A 24,966-nucleotide genomic window follows, 5' to 3' on the forward strand; every position below is an offset into this window, starting at 1 on the left:
GTGTGTCCTGTTTATCTCCCTGGAATCTGAGTACCACTCAAAGTGTAAAACACCTCTTGTCTACAGGGCATCGGACCATGGCTTTTTTAAGTTGGCACAAGTTGGGTGCTCTCGGGATGGCTTATATTATGCCACTGTGTGCAGCTTCCCCACACTGAAGTCCTTTGGTGTTCCAAATTGTGCTTACTTGCTTTGAGTCTTCCCAGAGTCTGCCACTGAGATGATGCTTGAGCAGACTTCATTAGAATCCAGAAGGAAGGAAGGAAATGCAAAGCCCTGCAGAGGGGAATGAGTAAATGGAAGTCAAATGTGAATGAGGGGGCGAAGAAAGAAGTGCACTCATTTCTTAGTTCTGAGATGACCAGTTTTTCCTCACCAGCGGGTTAGGTTTTTTTTAATGAAATTGGTATGTAATATATTTTGTTACCTTGAAAAGCTGATATGAAATCACGAGTGAAACAGCTTATCCATGGTAGTACCTTAGAATCTGAAGAGTGACCACAGGGGCCCAGCTGTCTCATTTGCCAGGCAATCTGGCTTTGCCCCAGGTTTTCTAGCCAGAACTTAAATCCCACACCTTAAATTGTTAATCAGAATGGGATTATTTCATTCTAAGTTATACTTTACTGATCAAACAGATAATGTTGCTTTAAAACAAGCATTGAATTTGTCAGTCAGCTTTGGTGTGAGGTCCATAGCTAAAGGCAATCGTGTTCAAGAGGAAAGCCCATAATTACCCACTGTCCATGCCTTAAAAAACACTTTCCTCTTTGCCTTCCTCCAGGTCAGTAGCTGATGATGAAAGCTGCTGACCATCTTGTTGAATTATTTCATATTCACTAAATAAGAATAGTACTGTGGTCTTAAATTTGTTTCTGGCTCTCAAACTTAAGACAACTTTACTTCCTCTCTTTCTTAAATCTAGTTTAAAGGTTACTTGGAAATGCAAGAGACTATAGGTTCTCCATGTTTTGTGAAGTTGAAAAGGTGACTGAGTCATTTCCATGCATGAGAATGAAATGGGCATGCAAGTAAATACTCATTAAGTTTATAGATTTTAAAATGTTTTTCCCAAACAACTGCTAATAAGCATTTTATGGCAAAAACAGTTTAGTCTTGCATTACTTACTGTTCTCAAAAAGACACTTAATACTAATGAGTGATGGACACATACATGTTATTTCCTGTGTTCTACTGGGTTCAGTTCCTCAGGGCAGACACTCTAGCTGTTAACTATCCATTGTTTAGAATTCATTCCAATCTGAATAAACTTCTTTGAGAATAGTGCTTTCAAACAAATGAAGAGCATTTTCCATGTGTTGTGTCTTTGGAACTTTGAAGAGAATATTGTATAGTTTTATCAATATTGAATATCACAGTCCAGGCACTATTTGAAATCACATTTATGTCCTGTGGTTTTAGGAAATTAAAATGCAGTTACATGCTGGAATATATTGAGCCTGCTGTGAAACATGGTCATTGGAGGTTTAAATGGCAAACTGTGAGAAACTCTCCTCCTCTCTGGGGCCAGTTTTACTTTTACATGACCCAAACTCTGACTCAGAAAAAAACACAGTGCCTGATGTGAGTAATATTGCTAGCCGGCCTGTTTTTTAATCACCAAGTCTTTTTCTCACCCAGATGTTCTGTGGTTCAAGTGCCTCCAGAAGGTGCCTCAGCTGATGTCATTATGCTCTGTAAAAGTGGTTTCAAGGTGCATCAGTGGTCCCTCGTCACAGAAATCTCATGTTCTCCACCCTCCATTGCTGTCAGACTGAAATACCCACCCCAGTACTCTTGTCAGCCTCTGCTCCCCACCTCTTCCTCCTCATCTTGGGTTTTATGAGTGTTTCATTCTCTAGCCTGTGCAGCAAACCCTTTGTTTGTTTTTACTGTGTTATGGTACTATGTGGGCAAGAGTTGACTGTCTAACTTCTAGCAACTCTAAAGAAATTCTCTTGTTGCAGACAGGTATTTTGTTTCCAATTTAGAACTTATACCTGTTCCAGTGAAATAAGTTTAGAAGCTTCTCAAATAAATTTTAAGGAAAATAATGTCCCATTGTTTTTAAAATTAGAAATTGGTTATACATAGACTTAAAATAACCCAGTACCACAGTTACACTTTGCTTTCTTAAATATTTATATATTATTATTGTGTGTGTGTGATGTGTATATGAGGTACAAATACCAAGGCATGTGTGTAGGTCAGGGACCAACTTTATAGAGCCAGTTCTGTGTCCCTTATTAGATGGACTCAGGAATGAACTCAGGATCAGGCTTTCATGGCAAGCCCTTGACCAGCCAAACCATCGCACTATCCCATATTTTACCTTTTTTCTTTAAATCATTCCTTTAAAAATATTTTCTGGGAGCCTTTGTGGAATTTGGCTCAGATGTGGAGTGAACATGTCACTCAGTGACAGAATGCTTGCCCAGCATGCACAAGGCCCTGGGGTTAATCAGGGAAGGGAACTAAGAGCTAGAGTCAGAGGATGCAGTCTTTGAAGTCCTAGGGTAGTAGAGAGCAGAGAAAATGTCTCATGCTCTCCACTGCTTTTCCCCCATGAATGGATCTGTGGATACTTTATACAGTAGAACAAGGGTCATGTGTCATGCTTCTGTGGTTGCTTGTGTTACTTTTCTTTTGATTAGATGAAAGTCATTTTTTGTAAGGTAAAAACTACTTGGCTGTTAATTTGACCATTAAGAAAACAAATACAACGGGGGGGGGGGGGAGGGGTTGAGAAAAAAAGAAAACAAATACTATTCTTATATGGCAGGCATTATCTTAACATAGACAGTTTGTTCGCACACACATTTTGGAGTTGATTTTTAAGCCGTGATAAACTGATTTGACTCACAGTGTTGAGCAAACAATTTGGTATTACGCAAGGGTTTACAATCCTTGTTTCAGTGTTTTTCAGAGTGAAACTTAGGATTGAGTATATATCATTTCTCAAGTATGTATTATTTCACCATCCTGTTTTTCCCCCATGTTACTCATTTGATCCTCAGACATAACATTTTATATCTACTGTTCAATGTTTGTTGCAAAATACAGGCAAAATCATTTTTGTCAAAGGGTGAAAATACATTTTATACCAGTTTTGCTCTGTACTTTTCAAGTACTTATTTTTATTTTTATTTCTGTTTTCACTTATAATTACAGTAATATATACCCTTTTACCATAGAGTAGTCTAAAGTTGGATTGGTTCTGTGCAGACTTTGAAATGTTGTCAAGAAATTTTCTAATTTGTCTCTAATGTGACCAAGCCATATATCATTGCTTTTGAACTTAAATTTGCTATGAAAACAATGATACTAAGTTTGGATCAAGTGCTTCGTGCATTTTCCTAGGGTAGACTGTTTCTAGAACATCTTAACTCTTCCCAGAGTGGCTGGAAATCTAAACTAATATGAAGAAGCTTCATACTAGTGTGGCCCCTGAAGCTCCAATTTGTGTTATTTTACATTATTTCAAAGGGGACCTCTTTTCTTTTTACTCCGTTCTTTTTTCTTCCTGGCATGGTTCCCTGACATTTTTCCTACACTTCTGTAGTTCTCTAGCATATGTCCAAAGAAAACCCAGCCTCACTCAGATCTTGAGTGTCTGTGGAGCAGCCAGCCCAGAAGTCTCTCTCGTGTATTCACTGATTTGTATCTGTAGGTCTGGCATCACTTCCTGAACACTATGCTCCTTCAGAAGGGTATACGAGCCAACATGTCCTCATAATCTCTAGGAAACAATGCCTAACAAGAAAGCAAACTTACCAAAACTTCCTTAGGGCCCCCAGAATCCTCTGCAGTGATCATTCATGACAAAGGAAGAACTGTCCTAATAGGCGCAAGGTCGAGTTGCTGTTCTTGAGGACTTCTGAGGATAAAATTGTTTGGTTTTTTTTTTTTTTTAGAATAGTAACTTTCTTTAAAAATAATTGTGTGCATGCGTGTGTGTGTGTGTGTGTGTGTGTCCCACAATATGGGTCTAGCTCACTTATCTTGTGTGTTCCAGGGCTTGAATATACGTTGTCAGTATTGATAAGAAGCAACAAATACCTTCTTACTCAATAAGCCATATCAGTGGCTCCCAGATAGTTAAAAAAAAAAAATTTTGATGCCAGCCTAACTACTCAAAGTTATAAAATAAGTGGTATTGCTTGAAGAATAGTTAATAAACAAATATTTTTTATTGTCAGTAGCAATGGTGATGATTAGATATAGCTAGCTGGAGGTAGAATCAATTGTAGCAGACTACATGTTATAAAGGAAATAGGCATCAAAGCAAGAAAATAACCTGGATATTTGGTTCAAATAATTGCTAAGTCTGGGGAACTTGTGTTAATATGGAAAATATAGACTGTTAGGTTTTGTGAACAAGATTTGTTAGAAACATAGGTGAATTCATTTTTGTCTTTCTACAATGTCAGAATTTATGAGTGACAACTAATTGGCAAGATTTCAGTGGCAGCATTGTGCCAGATTCTCTCCACTTTCCTTATGACCATGGCCAAGGCAAACACAGGCTCTTTTAGTACAATCTTAATTACTAATATTAACAGACAACAGTAGATTTATCTATCTATCTACACACACACACACACACACACACACACACACACACACACACACATCCATCCATCCATCCATCCATCCATCCGTCCATCCCTCCATCCATCCATCTGTCCATGAATGGCTGGAAAATGTTAAGAGACTGCAGCAGAGTTCAAGACGTTTCAGAAGACCCAAGGTGCAGATTCTGAGGAGTGAAATAATCAGAAGAAGGTCTTTGGAGAGGCAGCTGTGGCTGCTGTCATAGAGTCCGGTAAGGCTGGAGTTGAGCTAGAGAGTTGAGTCCACCTGCAGAGGCTAAAGGTAAGACCAGGTCAGATGAGTGACTGGATGGATGAGGACCGCAAGTCTATGCGTGCAAAAAGGAAGATGGACAGATAACAAGCAGTTCAAGTAAATTGTACCAACAGCAGGGTTGAGCCAAGCTGAAGCCTCTGGGACAGTCTGAAGTTGTCTATCTCATCTTTGATGAACTCACCAGGTGTTGAGATGACAGGTTGGTGGCTGTTGTCACCATCACAGTATTATTTATACACCTCTTTATGGAATACAGGTGAGGAAGTTATAACACGCTTTCCTTGGTCTGGTGTGTCCCATAGGTTCTTAGACCTGATTTTTTTATGTAATTTTACAGATAGTGCTGTTCATCTGTCCATTCTGCCTCTCAGAAAGGAGCTGCTGTAAAATCGAGTTTGTCAGGGCAAGGCATAGTCTGCAGAGCCACTGCTTCACATTGTATTTTATAAGGTGTGAGCATCCCTGGGTTTGGGTATTTGTGTGGAGTCCTAGAACAAAATTCTGTAGCTGAAGTTTTCCTGTGTCTCAGCCTGCCGGCAGTCTGGACAAATCTCTCCCACTCGCGTCCCCCAAGTAATCACACAGAGGCTTATATTAATTAAAACTACTCAGCCATTAGCTCAGGCTTCCTATTGACTAGCTCTTACACTTAAACTCAGCCCATTTCTGTTCATCTATGTCGCCACGTATTCCGTGGCCTTACCTGTGTGCCATTACATGCTGTTCCCTGGAGGGTGGGCTGGTGTCTCCTGACTCAGCCTTCCTCTTCCCAGAATTCTCCATATCTACTTATCCTGCCTATACTTCCTGCCTGGCTACTGGCCAATCAGCATTTTATTATACCAGTGTACAAAAGCATTATCCCACAGCAAAGTTCTATCTGTTGAGGGATGGTAAGTGGGACTCCTGATCTTAAATTAGAGACCAAATTGCTCTAGTTTGCTTAGTTTGCGCTGTCCTTTAGTGAGGACTCTAGGAAACAACAGCAAAGGTCTTCCTATAATATTTGCATATTTGACAGAAGGTAAGATCTTACTGCTTGTATTTTTTATTTTAAAATGTCAATACTCAGGCATATTAAGGTAAACTTTGCCAATGACTAAGTTTTGAAGATTGTTTCAAAGCCAGTCTTGGCAGAAAATTTTAAAGCAGATTATTGCATGTTTGTCAACTTGTTTTCATTGAGTAAGCTTGCACGTGCAGAACATGCATGTACAGTACATGATCTGAGTTTGAGTTAAAGGTGAATCCAAGGAGATGAGCAACAATGCCGAAAGGTTGGACACAGAAAAAATGCAAACTGATGCAGCATGTTCCTTGGTGTCAGAAGGGGACCATGTGACTTTTATCATCCATGTAACTGGATCCTGAAGAAAAACAAGTGAAGAGAGTAAAGGCTGTTTTATTTATGTGTTGCATCCATCACAGCTCTGGGGACAGACCTGATTGGGGCAGTGAGAAATGAAGAAAAACAGGTAGATGGACACATTAACAGAAAAGCTGGAATCAGATGGACTGGGTTCTCTGCTAGAGAAACCACAGCATCCAGAAGCTCAGAATGTTTATTATATGGAGTTGAACAGAAAGGTGGGGTTATTACATGCATATAAACAATGAGGTAGGGTTTATGGTATACATGACTCAGACTTTACTCACTCAGGGCTTCCTCTGCTCCCTACATTCATGAAATCAGAGTACATCAAGGTGTCTGAGAAGTGATGAAACATGAAAAAATATGGAGGACAGGTGGGAAGAGTAGCCTTGGTTAAGAACAAACTACCTTTTGGGATGAGAAGTAGGGAGAGTGCTGTGGAGGCCTAGAACTACTTTTCCTGTGTCTTTCTCTTACTAGTGCAATGGGTGCTGGGAAAACAGCAGGACAAGAGATTTGAGTAGAAGTGTTGAGGTAGCTGCTGAAAAGCGTGGGAGACAGAGCTGACTGCCAGGCCTGGCTAAGACTGGTGTTCTTGGAATTCTGTAGATGTAGTGCTGCTTCCACAATTTGTATGCTATGACTGTGTAGCTGCAGGGTTGAGACTTGTCTGTTACAGAGAAAAGGCAGGAATTCACAGAGATGATTAGAACAAAGAAATGGTATCTGAGTTCAAGTTGGGAAAAACTGAAGGTGGTGTGAGTAGAACAAAATGCTGAGGAATAAAGGTGAAGAATTGGAGGCCTCTGAGAACTACGTCTGTGGGTTAACTGAACAAGCTATAGAGTCAGGAATGGTGTTCAGACAAGTGCTTGCTTTTCTGATTTAGAAACACGACAAATTTGGCATTGGGATTAGGAATGTAATATAGAATTAATGTGACAGTCATTGAAGAAGATTCTGAAGTAGTCACATTGGTGAAAGCTCAGAATGTCTGAGATTTTCATTCTGGGTACCATTTAACTAAGAGTAGTAAATGACCCAAATGAAGCTCCTTTTCATTTACCGAATAGCTGTGATGCTCACAAGTCCAAATAAAGGTAAATGTATAGAGTGCATGTATTAATAGAAAAACACAAATGCAAGCTTTTAGAAAAAGAGAATTTGAATTGATGATGATCAGCAGGGCATCTGTCTTAGTGTTTTTAAAAGTTCTCTCTAGTGCACATACTTGTGCATGTGTTGCTAGAGAACTGGAAAGTAGCTTGAGCCTTCCACCTGGGGTTAGATGTGCCTCTTCTAGAATGCAACTTCTTAAACTTTGGAGTGCCAACCCTATGTGGGGTCACATAACTGAATGTGGAGGTTATAAAAATTCTGGCAAAAATGAAAGGTTTCCTAACGTACAAGGTCCAAAAATCAGACAAGTGGAGGTGTTTGGCAATGCTGATCCATGTGTGTTGCAGGACTTCATCACAGCCTTTGCTCTGAACATGGTATGCTGAGCTCTAATTTGAGACTACTGTAGGTTATGAATTGCAGTTTTTTTTATATGCAGAGTTTTCTGTTCTTACAAAAATTTATTTTATTAAGGAAAATAAAGACTTCACATTTTCCTATCATTATTCCTCAGCATGTATTGAATTAATATATCTTTGAATTATATTGTTAGAATGTTTGATTTTAAAAATTACTATTTAAATTGCTGATTTGAGTTTAATAAACAAATTATTAAATGAATTTTGGTTTTGAAATGAGACATAATTTTCAACACTTTTTGAAGTGGCCCTAAACATACTTCTGCATTTTGTACTATATATTTATGTGAAGCTGCTTGCTGAGCATTGATAATTATAAAATCAAACTGTCCATCAGCTGTGGAAAACTATAGCTAGAGTTTTCCTGCTTGGCCCATAGTCAGGACAAATCTCTGACACCCGCCAGTCCCACAGCCGCTCAGACCCAACCAAGTAAACACAGAGACTTATATTGCTTACAAACTGTATGGCCGTACCAGGCTTCTTGCTAACTGTTCTTATAGCTTAAATTAATCCATTTCTATAAATCTATACCTTGCCATGTGGCTCATGGCTTACTGGCATCTTCACATGCTGTTTGTCATGGCGGCGGCTGGCAGTGTCTCTGACTCAGCCTTCCACTTCCCAGAATTCTTCTCCTTGTCCTGCCTATACTTCCTCCTGCCTGACTACTGGCCAATCAGTGTTTTATTTACTAACCAATCAGAGCAACACATTTGCCATACAGAACATCCCACAGCAGAAAACATTGAAGATGCTTCGTCAAATATTTAGCCAAGAGTGAGTTCTTTATGTGAAAATAAGCAAGCATGTCTGATTAGTATAAAAGTTTGCTTTTGCCTTTAATATAGTATAAAATTATATGTTTAACAAAGAATGGTTTTAAAATAAATTTCTTTATGATTTATTATTAAAAATGTCTGGCTTGTGTGTGTATTTTATATACCTATATACCTGGGACTGTATAAACATTCTTAGGTGAAACAGGATTGTGAATGGATGCCCAGGATGGCGTGAACCTTCATTTGGAAACTGCACTCTACTTCCTCAGACCAACTAAGGAAGAAGTAACTTGGAACAGTACATTACCGTTGCTTAAGCTTTGCAGTCAATCAGTAAGTGAATTTTTCAGTGTAGTCTAAGACTCAGAATGAGTGTTTGAGATAGTAGATAGCTTACCACAAACTTTTAACTTGTTAGCTTTAGGCCAGGAAGGCACAGCTTACTGTATTTATTCCTTATTTGGGGCATTCAACTGTTCTTCTAGTTCATTTCTGCTGAAATAGTAGCATTTAAAAGTTCGAGCTGCCTCCTTGAAAATCTTCCTCCTTGAAAATCTTCCTCCTTATCCAATTCTGTGACTCCTTGCCTATCCTAACACAAGTGCAAGTATATGGAAAGATTTAAAATTGAAACAAGTTTCAAGAAGTGAATTTACTCTCACTAGATATAATGTGCTGTTGATAAGAATGACTTTAATTTATAGGGAGTGGATTCAAAGATTTCCTCTAGTTTAAAAATATAGTATTCAGCTCATTAAGGTAACAGTCTATTAAAGAAACATTTGTCCTGTTTGCCAAATCTGAATGCAGATTTTACAAATCTTATTTTCAATATATAAGGCTTTCAAATTTTAGCAATTGTTTAAATAAAAAGGACTTTTGAATAACATTTGATTGCATTTACAAGACACTAATTCAATTTTTAACATTTAAAATTTTTATAAATGTATTCAATTTCCCACTTAATTCAATTGTCTGACAAAGTATTCTTATAAACTTAATTCAATTTGTGGACACAATGAACTAAATATTTACTTAGTTTGAAATCACAGTATAAATCAATTATTTAAGCATTTCCTGTTGAAGTAATAAATCATTGTTTATATAAAAAAATCTTTAGGAGTCCACTGTATAACTACTGGAATTAATAACTGAATTAAACAAGATTGTACCTTATAAAATTAGTATACAGAAGTCAATTGTATTAGGAGCAAACAAAAATGAATTATAAAAGAATCCTCTTAGAATAACAAAAGAATATTCATTATTTAGAATTACATGTATCAAGTGGACACTCAAGACCACTACATTGAGAACTACAAAGCATTGCTTAGAGAACTAAACATGTTCTGAGTCTTGAAGACTCAGTGTTGTTAACATGACAAATGAAGTCTTGAGTAGTTCCTATTGTTGCTCTAATGGCCCAGTTCTAGCTAATAGTATTAATATATAATAGTCTTGCATTCATCAACACATTCATGTGTTTATTCTCATCAACATTTTCATAATGCTTCTACCAGGTTAAAGCCTATTTACAGTGACTTTCCAGTGGTCTCCATATCCCAAAGGAGGTGGTTGTATTGTTCATGACCAAGTGCTTCCCTGTCTAATTATTTGGTCAGCCCAGGGAAGCCTGCATCGGTTAAGCCCATGAGGTCATGTCTTGACCATTGTTTACGTTCCTTTAACTCTTAAGATTATGTTCATTCTCATCTAACTTTAAAGAGATTTGAACCTGATAGAACCCTACATTGTATCATACTCATAAAATTACTCAAATTTTAGTTATTCAAATTCTGTTTGAATTTCAAGTTCCTCTCATTACATTTTTGTTAATAACTTCCAAACTTACTTTATTCACATTCATATTGCTTATTCCTAATACCTAACCATTGCTATGCAATAGTAGGTAACTACTAGCTCATGGAGTCTTGTTAATTTAGTGTTTTAGCTAGAAACCCAAAGATAGGTTCTTTAGACTTCACTAGAATTGTGACTTTCCACAGGTCACTGGCTCTCAAGCTGTTTGATTATCAGTGAAATGAGAAACTCAGACTACATGAAGTTAAGGTCCTACTGTGTTTTGTGACCTCTGGATAGTTAAGAACTTGATAAGGATTGAGCTGCTTTTAAACTTGGACATATTAAACAAACTCAAAATGGGTGATTCTGAATCACCTCAAATGAGCATGGACCTGATTGTAACATTTTCCACAATTACACAGAATCTAGTTCACTGAACCCTTTACTCCATCTCTCTTCCTCTTTGTTGTGAACAAATTAAAAATGTGATTTTGGGTGAATCCATGACTGTTTGGAGAGTGCTTTCTGAACACTTGATCATGAGCACCTATAAGAAATAATTTTGCCGTGATAATAGTGATTATTTTTATTAGTATTTATTGGTCCAAGAAGTTTTGCTAAATGCTTATGTCTTAGTTAGGGTTTTATTGTTGTGAAGAGACACTATGACCATGGCAACTCTTATAAATGAAAACATTTAATTGAGGGGACTCCCTTACAGTTTTAGAGGTTCAGTCCATTATCATCATGATGGGAAGAGTGGCAGCGTCCAGGCAGACATGGTGCTGGAGCTGAGTACATCTTGCTAGGTAGGCAACAGGAAGTTGACTGTGTCACACTGAGGGAAGCTTGAGTAAAAGAGACCTCAAAGCCCAACCCCACAGTGACACACTTCCTCCAACAAGGCCACTCCCTTTGGGGGCCATTTTCTTTCAAACTGCCACAGCTTATAAATACATATATCATCTCATTTGACCCCTTACAGTGACTCCATTGGTTTTCCTTCTGAATCCATATTCAGGAGGCAAAAGCTGTTCAGAAACAGAACCAGTTTGGGGTGGGATATGAATATTAAAAAGTATTCCTAGCCGGGCGGTGGTGGTGCACGCCTTTAGTCCCAGCACTCGGGAGGCAGAGGCAGGCGGATCTTTGTGAGTTCGAGGCCAGCCTGGTCTACAGAGCGAGATCCAGGAAAGGTGCAAAGCTACACAGAGAAACCCTGTCTCGAAAAAACAAAAACAAAAACAAACAAACAAAAAAAGTATTCCTATCACTTCCAGAACCTGTATAAATTACTAACTAGACATCTCATAGTTTTGATTAGTGAGAGTCCTTTGCCAAGTGATGGATACTGTCTGTATTATGCTTACTTTTCCAAGCTTTGGACCTGAGAGTTGATTGTAAGACTGATGAAGGTCCTGTGACCATTTTGATTGACAGCTTGTGGACAGCTACAGACCGGATAGTTGAGTCTTTATAGTAAAATTCAAGTGTTTGAAATAGTGGTCCCATTCATTAGAAGCTCAAATTGTGGCTATAGGCAAGCAAAAGGACAGGTTAAAAGGTTTCTCTTTATTTAATAGTAAAATCATACTTTTTTGAGTTTTTTTTTTAAATTACTAGTAGGCCTGTTCATCTTTTAGTTTTGTCAAGATCCTGTTTCTATATTTTAATTAGTCTTAAATTTTTATGCATGTATTTTCTGTGTGTGTGTGTATGTGTGTGTGTGTGTGTGTGTGTGCGTGCACATGTGCTAATTATGCACTCAAATGCCCTGCAGTTTGTGTATGGAAATCAGAGGACAACTTACAAGAATCAATTCTCACCTTCCATTGTGTTGTTCCTGGGGTTTGAACTTGGGTCTGTTGGGCTTGGGGGCGAGTACTTTTATCTATTTATTGAGTCTCACCAGCTAAGAATGTGGTTTTTAAAGGGTCCACTATCAATCTTAGTTAAAGATATTATTATGTATATATACTAAGGTCTAATTTTATAGTTTTATTGGTTTAAATATATTTAAAGGTAATATCTCAATGAAATATTTAACTGAAAGCTGTCCAAACCTAAATGCTGTTCTGTGGAGTCACACAATATTACTTATCTGTGTTTAGCTGTTTTCAAACAACTTTCCTTTTGTTTTCTTTGCAGTGTAGTTGTTTTTGTCTGCCAAGTGTCTGGATTCTCCATGGCTACCTTTTGAGGAAGGTGTGACTTTTTAAGCTTGAACTTAAATCCTAGATTGAAATACCTTATCTGTTTATATAATGTACTCAAAGGTACACATTTTGTGTGTGTGTGTGTGTGTGTGTGTGTGTGTGTGTGTGTGTGTGTGTGCACGCACGCGCGCGCGCCAAAGGGTGACATCAAATGTTTTTCTTAGTCAGTGTCCATCTTTGTGTTTGAGACAAGAGCCCTCCTGCACCTGGAGTTCCGCAGTTCCGTTAGACTGGCTGGCAGACCACCAGCAGGGGCTGCCCTGCTGCAGCTTCCCCAGCCTTGCGATCACAGACACACACTCTATACTTTGCCTTGTGAGTACTGGGGATCTGAACTCGTGTCCTGATAGTTGCCTGGCAAGCATTTTACCAGCTGAACTATCTCCCAACTGTACGTTTAAAAAACATTTGTGTGTCTATTATGGCTTCCACTTTAGTCTTTAATGGGATTCCTGAGTGTGTGAATGTGTGAACGAGTGGGTCTGTTTCTTGTGCCTTCTTTTTTTTTTTAAGTTTTATATTACATGTATGAGTGCTCTATCTGCTTGTACAACTTTATGCCAGAAGTGGGCATCAGATTCCACTATAGATGGTTGTGAGCCACCATGTGGGTGCTGGGAATTGAACTCAGGTCCTCTGGAAGAGCAGCCAATGCTGTTAACCTCTGAGCCATCTCTCCAGCCCTTTCTTGTGCCTTCTATTGGGCTACTTTCTTTCTGTTTGTTTTGCCCAATTCTGATGTATTAGTGTTTTTTTTCATTTTATTATTTAATAAAAGAAAAAAATTTTACTCTAGTGAACATTATTTGAACATGTTAGGGAGTTTTAAGTAAATTTTATAGGGGAATTTGTTCTCTTTTGGTTCACTTCATTCATTCAGTAGTCTGAGCATTGGTGTGGAGAACTCTTGAATTGTGGATTTGCAGTTCAGTTCTGTTTCCTCCAAAGTGTAAGCTGTGACATGCTGCTGTGGAATCTGTGATGCATGTGTGTCAACTTCCCAGCTGCCCCTTCTGCTGTGGACCAGCCTTTACATTCCACAGTAAAGTGTTGCTTACATGGGAGCTCTGACTTGCATTTTAAATTAATATCATCTAATTCCCCAAACCTGAATTAAACCATTTTTTTTTCCAGGTTATTGACTGCTTAATTATTTGATCTTGACCTATGCAACTTAGAAGTTAGGGAGTATTAGAAAGGTGAAGACACTAGGTAACTATCATGTGTGGATTAATTATAGACATGTTTATTATTTGGATAAGTTCATTTGCCATTTAAAATGTGTGTTTTAAAAGTTTCACTATGAACTGTAGTTGTAGCATCTCCTTCTTGAAATACTTTATTAAACCCGTTGTTGTGAATCCTTTGATAAAAACAAAGGTTCCTGTGCAGCACACCTCATTTTTTAAATTAGGAGTTTCAAGCATGTTTTCTTAAAGCATTCCAGCTGCACTCAGGAAGGCAAGCTAAAGAAGGAGCCCTTCAGTTCATTTGTACTTTTTGGATGGGCCAGTGGTACTAGAGTTTGCTTTTGGACATAGTTCTGGCTTTAAACTGCAAACTACAGACTTTTCTTTTATATAACTCCACAGTTTCAAAGCATGTCTGAAAACAAATAGTGCTTTTGGAGAAATTTTTTTCAAGGAGGAAGGGGAACACAGGAGAAAGCCATTGCTTTGTAGCTTAGCTGTTTCACTATTACTCACACTACTTCCTTTGCTTTTCAAAGTCTTCTAAAGAGAACTGCTTTTCTCTTTTCAAGAGTTTACCAGGAGCATCTGTGTGAAAGTGAGCAGCAGCCTTGCTGTCTGGAAGGGCCCTCTGTGTCTATAGACTCCTGTTGCTGTTTGAGACTTACAGGGTTTTGATAAGGGAAGAGTTCGGAAAGATTAAACATTGAGAAACTGGAATGTAGAAAGTCTTCACTTTGGAGGACTTGTGAGCCCTGTAGAAGCTGAGCTTTGTGAGCACACAGCTGCTTTTACCCCTCATGTTGTCCACCTCAACTGACGCGGCTGCTGCTTTGCTGTGTGTTTAAGACAAGAAGCTTAAAAGGCCTGTTGCACCTTCTCATTGTGAAAACCTTTTGCTTCAAAGTGGGTATTGAAAAGTGCAAAGTGTAAAGTAAAAATGAAAGCCAAGAGCACTGGGTCATCTGGGGAGATGCCAGTCGGAAGATGGCAAGTAGATTTCAGCATAAACGAAAGTCATTGCTGAAAGCACATATAACTCTGAAGTACACAGACCATGCCCCTGGACTGCTGCACACAAGAGAGGGTTGGAAGGGCATTATAAAAATAAAGGCCAAAATCAAACCTGCACAGCTAGAGAAGTTTTTGAGAAAACATTTCTTCTCTGAACAGGAAGGTAATTCACCAGGAACATAGCAGAACTTATTCTCTGCAGAGCACTTTGTTTATCCCTTTTGTGAATAGAAGTTGCTTTGTTGAGGCAGATTGCAAGTCACAACCTAGTCTCCAAATGGGACTGAATCATGACTCTTAGCTATGTGCATTGAAATTTTGGAGAATTTGCCAGTTACCAAGGTCTTCTCTTAGGTTCTTTTTTTTTTTTTAATGTTTTAAATTTATTTATTTTTATTTCACATACATTGGTGTTTTGCCATGGGTGTCGGGTCTCAGGAACTGGAGTTACAGACAGTTGTGAGCTGCCTTGTGGGTGCTGGGAATTGAACCAGGGTCCTCTGGAAGAGCAGTCAGAGCTGTTAATCACTAAGCCATCTCTCCAGCCCCCCTCTCTTAGGTTCTTGTTAGTAAAAGAATTTAAGAACAGACTCAAAAGGAAGCTCAAGGACAGTTTTATTAGAGTTTAAAAGAAAAATGGAAGGGCAGCAAGCTGTCAATCTCAGCAGCTGCCTGGAGGAGGAGGAAGATATAGCAGAGAAAGGAGAAAGGCCGTGCCTTTTGAGTCAACTGGCGTGGAGTGTCTTAGCTCATGTCCTTTTCTCTGCCTTGATCTTGTGTACAGATCTTGTGTGGGCAAACATAGCTGCTGTGAGTCCATCAGTGCAATAGTCATTTCGTGTGCAGAAGAGAGTATTTCACAGCACTCCATCCCATCCTCTGGCTCTTATCTTTTTGCCCCCTCTACCACAGTGTTCCTAAGCTGTGATGAGGGTGGTTGTAGTGGTGATAAAGATGACCTTGACATTTTATTAAGGATTTAGTACAGTTACTTTGTGGACTATTCCTTACTTTGTGTTCATCATATGTTCTCTGTAATTAGTTGTTACATAGTTTTAGTAAGAATATTAGAAATGATAAATTCATATCAGGAGGTGTGTATTATCACTCATATGACAATTGGTGACCTGATAAAGTGGTGTGTGTCACAAGTCTGCACTATAGTCAAAGTTAGTGTTTTGTATAGGTCACGTGGTTAATATTCTGTACAAAGATATCTTCAGATGATGTATAAGTATCCTGTCATATCAAACTTAAATCTACTGGTTTTTACACCCTTTGATAGAATACACAGAGTAGAAACTTGAGAGTTTTTTTTCATTATTGTCCTCCAGTTTTACAAAATCACATATTTTTAATTAAAATTTATATTTAGGGCTGGGGATATGGTACAGTTGGTATAGCACTTAACATTGCAAGTTTGAGGACCTGAGTTCAATCCCCAGAACCCATGTAGAAAGCTAGCGTGGTAGCACTTACTTATGATATACTAGCCGTGGAAAGGTGACTGACAGAGACAGGCAGATTCCTGGAACCTCTCTGACCAGCTAGTCTAGCAAACCTATTTTCATTCAAAAAAATGATCATAAAATTGTCTAGAAATTAAAGGAGCCCAAAATAGTCTTTTTTTTTTTTTTTTGAAGAATGGAATTAACACTGTGTTTTTGTCATAATATTCATTGGACTAGTATTGTGAGTTAGAAAAAAAAGACTTTGCATTTAAGACCAATTACTTTTCAAAAAAAATGTATTCAGACAATTCAGTGGTGGGCAAGAAATAATGCTGTCATTGAAGGACCTGCATTAGTTGGATATCCAAATACAGGAAATGAAATTGGTCCCCAATTTTGCATTTGCAAAATCTAACTAAAAACAAGTTGAACTTAAATTAAAAGATAAAATTAAAAAGCTTAGAAAAAACAGAAAAATCTTCTTGGCTGTGGGTAAGGCACTGGTTTCCTAGGTATGGCAGGACATGCAGCACTAAAAGGAAAAGGACAAAAAATAAACCAGACTTCATTAAAATCAAACCTTTTTATACTTATAAAGACTACACCATCAAGAAAGGAAAGTAGCTGGGCTTGGTGGCACACGCCTTTAATCCCAGCATTCATGCAGCAGAGGCATGAGTTTGAGGCCAACCTGGTCTACATAACAAGTTCCAGGCCAGCCAGAAATACATAGTAAAACCCTGTCTCAAACAAAATGAGGAGAAATAAAATTAAAAGTACAGTCCAAAGGAGAAAGTACTTTAAAACCAGATAAGCCATTCATGAAAAGATGCTCAATATCATTAGCTATCACAGAAATGCAAATCAGAACAAGGTGCTAGTTTATCCCCACTAGGAAAACTAGTCAAAAGGCAGGAGGATGTGGTGAAAACCTGTGTACTGCTTCTGGGAATCCAAATGGAGGCCAGTGCTGCGGACAGCAGCGTGGCTGTTCTTGGATATGCTGACTGCTAACAGATGGAAACTTTATTTCTCAGATGATGAAAATGGGCTAAAATTGGTTAAATATTCAGCAGGACGGTAAATGCACTGGAAATTATCCATTCAGATCGTTGGTGAGCTGTTTGATACTTGAATTTGTTGTGCCCGCATCATGAGTCCCCCAGAGACCATAAGAAGTCCAAGTTCATATGCAAAAGCAAAGAACCTTTATTACAAGCTCAAGCTTGGGCTCTCCAGTCTGACACAGCAGTTGGATCAGGGAGAGCCTCGAGCTCAGTTGAGGCAGGGTTAGGGGTAGGGGAATTCCAGATTCAGATGGGGGTTGAACTGATGGGATTGGGCAGGAGTGAGGTAACATAAGTTTTGTCAAACAGTGATTGGTACTGGTGTTGCTTTAAGGAAATTGACAATCTATATACGGATTATGTAAGCTATCCTTAATGTTCTAGAGCATTTAGTACTTGTTTGTCTCGATTCTGATTGGTCCCCTGCAAGGTACAGTTTGTGACTTTCCCTGGTTATTGTAATGGTGAGGTCTAGTCCCAGTATTGTTAGTCTAATGTTAAGTTAGGCCTCTTCAGGTTATATTTCATAAAGCTATATTCAATGACAAGTTACAAAAATGCTAAGTTGCAAAAAAAGGCTGTTTAGATTTGTCTTAGTTTTCACTTTTTAATAAAAAAAATAGTTTGTAGTGAAGTTGCTAATGATATTTCTTATAGAATATATAAATATATTAATGTTCTCCATGATGGATTCCCAAAGCAAATTTTGAGCCTCCCCACCTGAGCTTGAAGAAGGGGACAGGAGCCGACTAGATTGGAGGGGACACTGTGCTGACCTCACCTGCTGCTTAGCTGCCTGTGCTGAGCAGCTTCCCTTCTCGGGTTCCTTTTCCTGTAGAGGCAGAAATACTGTTCCTACCTCCTATCACTTTGAATTTTCAGAGTTGAATATTGATTACATATATATCTCCCTTTAGTGTATATGTTGTGATAAAAAAATACCCTGACAAAACCAACGAAAGGGTTTAGTTTAGAAAGGAGTTATTCTGGATCACATTTCAAGGGTTTATGTCATAGTGGGGAGGTCGAGGCAGCAGGAGCTTAAAAGAAGCCGGCCATATCACATCTACAGTCAGGAATGGAAGAATGATGAATGCCTGCTGCTGCTCAGCTGCTTTTCTCCACTTACACAGTTGAGGATCTCAGCCAGAGTGGTACCACCCAACCCAATTAATAAGGTCAAGATAATCCCCCCAGGCATGCCCAGGTACCCTTCTTCCAGTTGGTTCTAGATTGAGTCAGGGTGACCATTAACACTAACATCACGTCCCCTGTTGCACATTTGCTCAGCATTTCAGTTCTTGTATCAGTTGATTTGCTGTATATACCTGTATTCTTTAAAAACTATAAAATACTTGTTTTCGTTTTTATGTAATATTTCTATAACAATAAATTACAAAGATATGCAAATAGACTCTGGAATCATTTTTAGAAAAGCCTAGGGAAAAAAAGAAAGCCGGGTGGTGGTGGCAGTGCACACCTTTAATCCCAGCACTCAGGAGGCAGAGGCAGGCGGATCTTTGTGAGTTTGAGGTCAGCCTGGGCTACAGAGCGAGATCCAGGACAGCCAGGGGCACACAGAGAAACCCTGTCTCAAGAAACAAAACAAAACAAAAAAGCCTAGAAATTTCTTAAGTCTCCGAGAACAACAAATAAGTTAAGACTCCCTAAGAAGTACGGCTTTGATCTCTAGCTTCTCTTGCTTTGAAAGCACCTGTTTAACAGTTCAGCTCCTGGGCTGGAGAGATGGCTCAGAGGTTAAGAGCACTGCTTGCTCTTCCAAAGGTCCTGAGTTCAATTCCCAGCAACCACATGGTGGCTCACAACCATCCATAATGAGATCTGGTGCCCTCTTCTGGCCTTCAGAGATATGTGCAGTATACATAATAAATAAATAAATCTTTAAAAAAAAAAAAAAAAAAGAAGTTCTTAACTTCCGTTTTAAAAAAAAAAAAAAAAAAGTTCAGCTCCTGTGAGTGAACAGTTATGTGGAGTGAGCGATCAAGCAATCCCCTGCAGAGTTTTTCTTCATTAAAATATCATAGAGCTGGCAGCACATTTGAGTCATTAGTGATCAAATGCTCATCCCCAAGAACTGGCAAGACTCTTTGTGTTTTTATTTTATGAAATTAAGCTATGATACAGCTTTGAGAAAGGAGAAGTAGTTCTTGTATCATAGGAAGCTGGCAGCTTTCCTTGGCTGCCATGACAACATCTTCATATCAAAATAGCTTGTTCCTGGGTCTCTTCAAGTCCCATCAAGGAAAGGCCTTTATGCCTGTTGTTTTAGCACTGTAGATTTGTCTGTGAGCACTGATGTCATGTTTATGTTTATAAGATGATTCTGAAGGGGTTTTGTAAGAATTTGAGCTACATTTTTCTCCCTACTAACTAAATCATAATTTTTAGTTTTTAAAGTATCTTACAGGATTTTTTTTTTTTGTTTAAATTACTTTTAGTCTTAACTGTGTGAGATGTACTAAGAGTAAATGTCCCTTCCTTGAGGATATGACTAGATGATCATAAGCCACAGGTTGTGCAGCCCAGCAGCAGAATGACCATGTCTGCATCTGCGATGATCGACAGGGCTGTCCAAGATTCATGCACTATGCCCACTTCTGAGGTGATTTGATTCCATTTTCTGCCTTAAAGCATGGTAGTAATATGATCCAAAACTCCATCTTTGAATACTTAAATGCATTTGATGAATCAGACACTGGGAACTGGTATTGGAGTTTGGGAAGAAAAGGGAGAAAGTGTAGGCACAAGGATTATATATGTGGACTGCCATTTCCACTTTGTTTCTGTAATATCTGAGTCTTACAACAGAGGTTACTTTTACTGTTTTAAAAGCAGTGTGACTACTATAGGATATCCATTAATTCATAAAAAATGAATTGCTGAGTAGCTTGATAATTCTGTTTTTTAAATAGTGAGTTTTTAAAAAGAATATATAATTCCATCTTTTCTTTGTGTCTGTTATTATGTATCTTAATTGATCTGTGTTTCTTTCTTTCCAAATACTGGAGGTTTTACATTATCCTTAGCTTCTTTGTTTGGGCAGAATTCTGTTTATATTCTAAGTCTGAATTGTAATTAAGATCTTAAATGATTTGTTTATTTTATGTATTATATATATATGCGCATGTGCACACTGTGTAGATGCTTGTGAAGAGAAGGCATTAGATCTCTTCAAACTGGAGCTACAGATGGTTTGAACTACTGTGCAGGTTCTGGGAACCAAGCCCTGGTCTTCTGCAAGAGCAGCAAGTACTTTTAACAGCTGAGCCCAACTTAAGAGTTTTAAAGGAAAAGATGGGCTACTTTAAAAATAGAAAGCTAAATTTTGTCGTTTGTTTAGTTATTAGTAGCTTAATAATATGCCTTCTTGGTTAAATAAATAAAATTACTTCCAAGAGAATTACCAGCTAAGTTTACATTGATATGACTGCTGAATTGTTTTATCTTAGCTGGGACTTGAGGGTTGGGAGAACTATGAGAAGCCAGTGTATTAGGTGTGGTGAGCAGTAACCTAGTGAAGTCAAAATGTGTGAAGAGAAGTAGGCTGACCTTTGATAGATGCAGGCTTGTTCACCACTTGTTACAGTGCCTTTTTTAATAGAGTGTAATAGTGGGACTATTAAGAAACTAATTTTTATTTCAGAAAATTAATATATTGATAAATATTTGTATTATGCCTCAGCCTAATCTGGTGAGCCAGTGATGGTACCATGTTATTTGCAATATTAAATAATCATAGCAGGCTGGTACAGCACTTGCTTAGCCTGTACAAGACCCTGAGTTCAATCCTCAGCACCACCAAAACAGAAAATAAAACAAAAACCCCACAAGCTTCTGGGATTTCAGATGACTGGTTGTATTACTATCTAAGAGGAGATGATGCCAAAATCCATTAATACCTGCTCTTATTATAAATGACTCTTCCAGGCTGTTTCTAATCAAAAGAATAAGGTCTTCTCTGACAGGGCATAATTCCTCTTTGGCAAGTAGTACCTGATCATGAAGTTCTTGTTGGAACATGTCCCTATGACGTTGCAGCAAGCTGGCAGCTTTCCTTCGATGCAGTGACAACCATCTTTCATATCAAATGGCTGTTCCTTGGTCTTTGAGTGCATTAAGGAAAGGCCTTTATGCCTGTTGTTTTAGGGCTGTAGATTTTTGTCTGTAAGCACTGATGTTATATCTACTCAGCACTATTATAAGATGATTTTTTTTTAAGAATTTAAGATACATTCTTCCCCTTTGGGTAAAGAAGTTTATTTTTAGTGTTTGAAGTATCTTAAATAGGATTTTGTTATTGTTGTTTAGATTTAAAAAGGTTTTAGTATTAACTATATAGGATGGACTAAGAATAAGTCTGGGGCTAGAGAGACGAGTCAGCGGTTAAAAGTACTTGTTGCTCTTGCAGAGCACTCCAGTTTGATTCCCAGCATTCCCATGATGGCTTACAACCTTCTGTACCTCCAGATCCTGGGGATTTTACACCCTCCTCTGGCTTCTGCAGGCATCAGGGACACAGGTGGTACACATACATACATTCAGGCAAAACATAAATCTTTTCTAAAAAATTAATAATTCTGCCTTCCTTGAGGATGACCATACACCATAGGCCATGCAGCCCAACAGACAGAACAAATGCTCTACTCCAGACCTATAGGCAGGCCTGGCGTCTGAGATTGGACGGGCTCCCTCTCTCATGGGCAGATTTGGATACGATACATTGGTGCTCCCTCTGTTTCTGGCATCTGAGGAATATTGTTCTTTTCTCTCCTAAAGTTGATCTACAGTGAATTCTCCTAAGTTTGATGCTACTTTAGAGCAACAACTTCTGAGAAAGAAGAAACTTTAGGTGTTGGTGGCTTAGTTACAAACTCCATCCCTGGCCTTATGTGGTATATCATAGCCATGTGTACATTTAAGATGTTCTGGGTCTGTTTTGGGTGTATAGAAAACATAGTGAGTTTAATGCTTTGGCTTGGGCTCCTTTCCTGGGTCTCTTTGCAAGTATACAGATATTCCAGAATTTACTATTAGAAGCCCTTGTGTACATTTCCTTTGGTTGGGTTGCATTGTTTTGGTTTTTGATTTTTTTTTTTTTTTTTTGAATAGTCTTGGCTTAGTAGCCTAGACTGGCTTAGAACTCTCTATGTAGCCAGAGTGGCCTTGAGCTTTATGATCTTCCTGCCTCTAACTCCCAAGTGCCAGAATCACAGGTGTACCCCACTACACTCAGCTCATCCCAAGTGTTTTGAGTCAGGGCTCACTACCTGCATTGGGCTTTCAGCTGAAAGAACAGTTGGCTGTTCTTTGACTTCTTTCTCCCCTGTGACTGCTGCAGTATTGTCTTTAACACGTGCCTCGCGGGTAGACAATTGGGTTGTGTTATTTCCAGACACTGCTCTGAGCACATGTACATAAAAGCATTTCTGCGGTTGTTGCCCTGCTCTTAGGACTTACATACTTAAGAAAATCCTGGTGCTCAAGGTTCATTCAGACCAGTTTTCACTTGGGATTTCTACAGAAGGATTCCAAGATGTTTGGGGACTCCTAAAAGCTTCCTCTGGTGATTCCAGTGTGAAGTCAGACTATAGGTAGCCTGGTTCAGTGGTTTAAATGTATGTACATGTCAATGGGTATAGTGTAACACTGTTCTCTGGGTTATAACTAGCAATGATTCCAGTAATAGGGATCTAGAGTAATGTCAGCTCAAACATGACTGTATGGAAATATCTAAACATGACAGCCCAGGGCTGGCTTGACCGTTTGTTCCATGAAGTCAGAGGCTGTCCACTTGGAGGCTTTTGTTGTCACTAAACCAAAGGTAAGCTCCTGCCTTTACGTTGGTCCATGTACATACAGGCTATAGCCTGAAGAGAGGGGTACAGATGAGCTTGTTCTCTCTGAAAGGCTCTTGCAGTCCCATGAAACACTGCTTGTGCTGGCCAGAACTGAGTCATGAGGCCACACCCAGCTTCAGGGAAGGCAGAGGCACAGGTGTTCTTCTAGGTGGTTGCATACCTTTATACAAGCCTTGAGCTCCTGTATGTGGAAGCCAAGAAAGCCTAGTAGCAGCAGCCACAGCACCCTGTGCTGTATCTTCCATGGAAGCTGTGAGAATCTGCCGTCCATAAAGCACAGGAGCCAGTCCTCCCTGTGCTGCTCTGTTGGCTCTAAGTTTCCATGCAGAGCCAAAGCCTCAGGCAGCATGTTAGCTGGAGAGGCACTGGAGATTTGATACGGACTCTGGAAAGATTCTGAAACATTGTAGATGCCACTGCACTTCTGAAAATCAGAAAGGTATAGTATGGCCAGTGGTTTTCAGTTGAATGTGAAGTCTTTGACTCTACTTTAAGTAGTTTTGGTTATCACACTAGGGAATGCTTATTGCCTTTCATTAAGGAACTTCCTGTTTATTCTTAGGAACGTGCTCATGAATGTACTGCACAAAGAGGACCTACTAGTCCATCATGTATGTTTCAGATTACATACTTTGGTTGCACACGTCTTTGATATATGGCAGTCTTTGATCCATATTTGTTTCTTTGCAGTGGATGAAGGACGCTGTAAGGACCTTGACCGAGTACGGGTATTTCACAGGCGAGCGGCCATGCCTTACGGTGTTTATAAAAACCACCAAGAAGACTCGAGTGAGGAGGCCACTGTGCTGGAGTATGCAAACCTTGTGGGGCAGAAGTGCTCTGAGAGGATGCTGCTGTTCAGACAGTGAAGAGCTGCACCACAGCCCAGCACCAGCCTGGGCACTCTTGTCACATCCTGCCGTGTCTCAGCTCCTGCAGCCACTCGCCAAGTACATTCTTAGAGCTTGTAAAAAGTATTTTGTGGAGTTGTATTTATGAGAATCTTGTGATTAATATAAAGATTTTAAAATACATGATGATCTAGCCCCTTAATCGGGACTTGTCCTTTTGGAGTTTCCTTCTGGAGCAAGGTGTGCTAAATGTCTCCAGTAAATACTTTGGGGAGAAAAGTGAAGAAGTGAATCTAAGTAATTTCCTCACATTGCTGTTTTTGTCTTGAAGAAATTCTAACACAGAGACAGTTTGCTTAGACCAGTGGTTCTCAACCTGTGAGTCTTGAACCCTACAGGGGTTGTATGTTGGATATTTACATTATGATTCATAATGGTAGCAAAATTACAGTTATAAATAGCAATGAAATAATTTTATGGTTGGGGGTCACCACAACATGAAGAACTGTATTAAAGGGTGGCAGAATTAGGAAGGTTGAGAACCATTTACTTAGACCCATGCAAGATGTTAGCTCATGCTGGGAAATTTAGGTGGGGCCAAAAGTGAAGAGGACTTCCATCACTAGGAAATATGTCTTCCCCACAAACGAAAACTCTGTTACCCTGTTCGATATTAAATTCTGCCAGTGTTACAGTGTGTCATTAATAAACAACCTGAAAAGGAAATGTAAACATTGCAAAGATCCGGTATTCACATTGGGTATATGTCCAGGATGGTCCTGCTTATGTCTGTTGTGTTGGCATAATAGTTTCCCTGTTGCTAGTGTTCCCTTGTGCACCAGAGGATGATAAAATATGCAATGACCTTAGTGGTGTTTGTGCTATTTCTACAAATCTAAGAAACAACATTTTAAAGAGACATAGTAACTCCTGC

The 24,966-nt window shown here is 39.0% G+C and overlaps 1 protein-coding gene across 6 annotated transcripts in view; it reads left to right on the top strand.

The window, feature by feature from the left end:
• Ate1 (arginyltransferase 1) overlaps positions 1-24,764 on the top strand; it is a 128,769-nt gene extending 104,005 nt beyond the window's left edge. For all 6 annotated transcript variants that reach the window (XM_059265760.1, XM_059265776.1, XM_059265752.1 and 3 more), the window contains one exon: positions 23,872-24,764. In XM_059265760.1, coding sequence (XP_059121743.1) covers positions 23,872-24,050 — 179 coding nt within the window. In that variant the 3' untranslated portion in view covers positions 24,051-24,764. The remainder of the gene's footprint in view (positions 1-23,871) is intronic.
• Positions 24,765-24,966: the final 202 nt, after the last annotated feature.

The sequence above is a fragment of the Peromyscus eremicus genome, chromosome 1 (assembly GCF_949786415.1).
Source record: "Peromyscus eremicus chromosome 1, PerEre_H2_v1, whole genome shotgun sequence".
Taxonomy (NCBI): Eukaryota; Metazoa; Chordata; class Mammalia; order Rodentia; family Cricetidae; genus Peromyscus; species Peromyscus eremicus.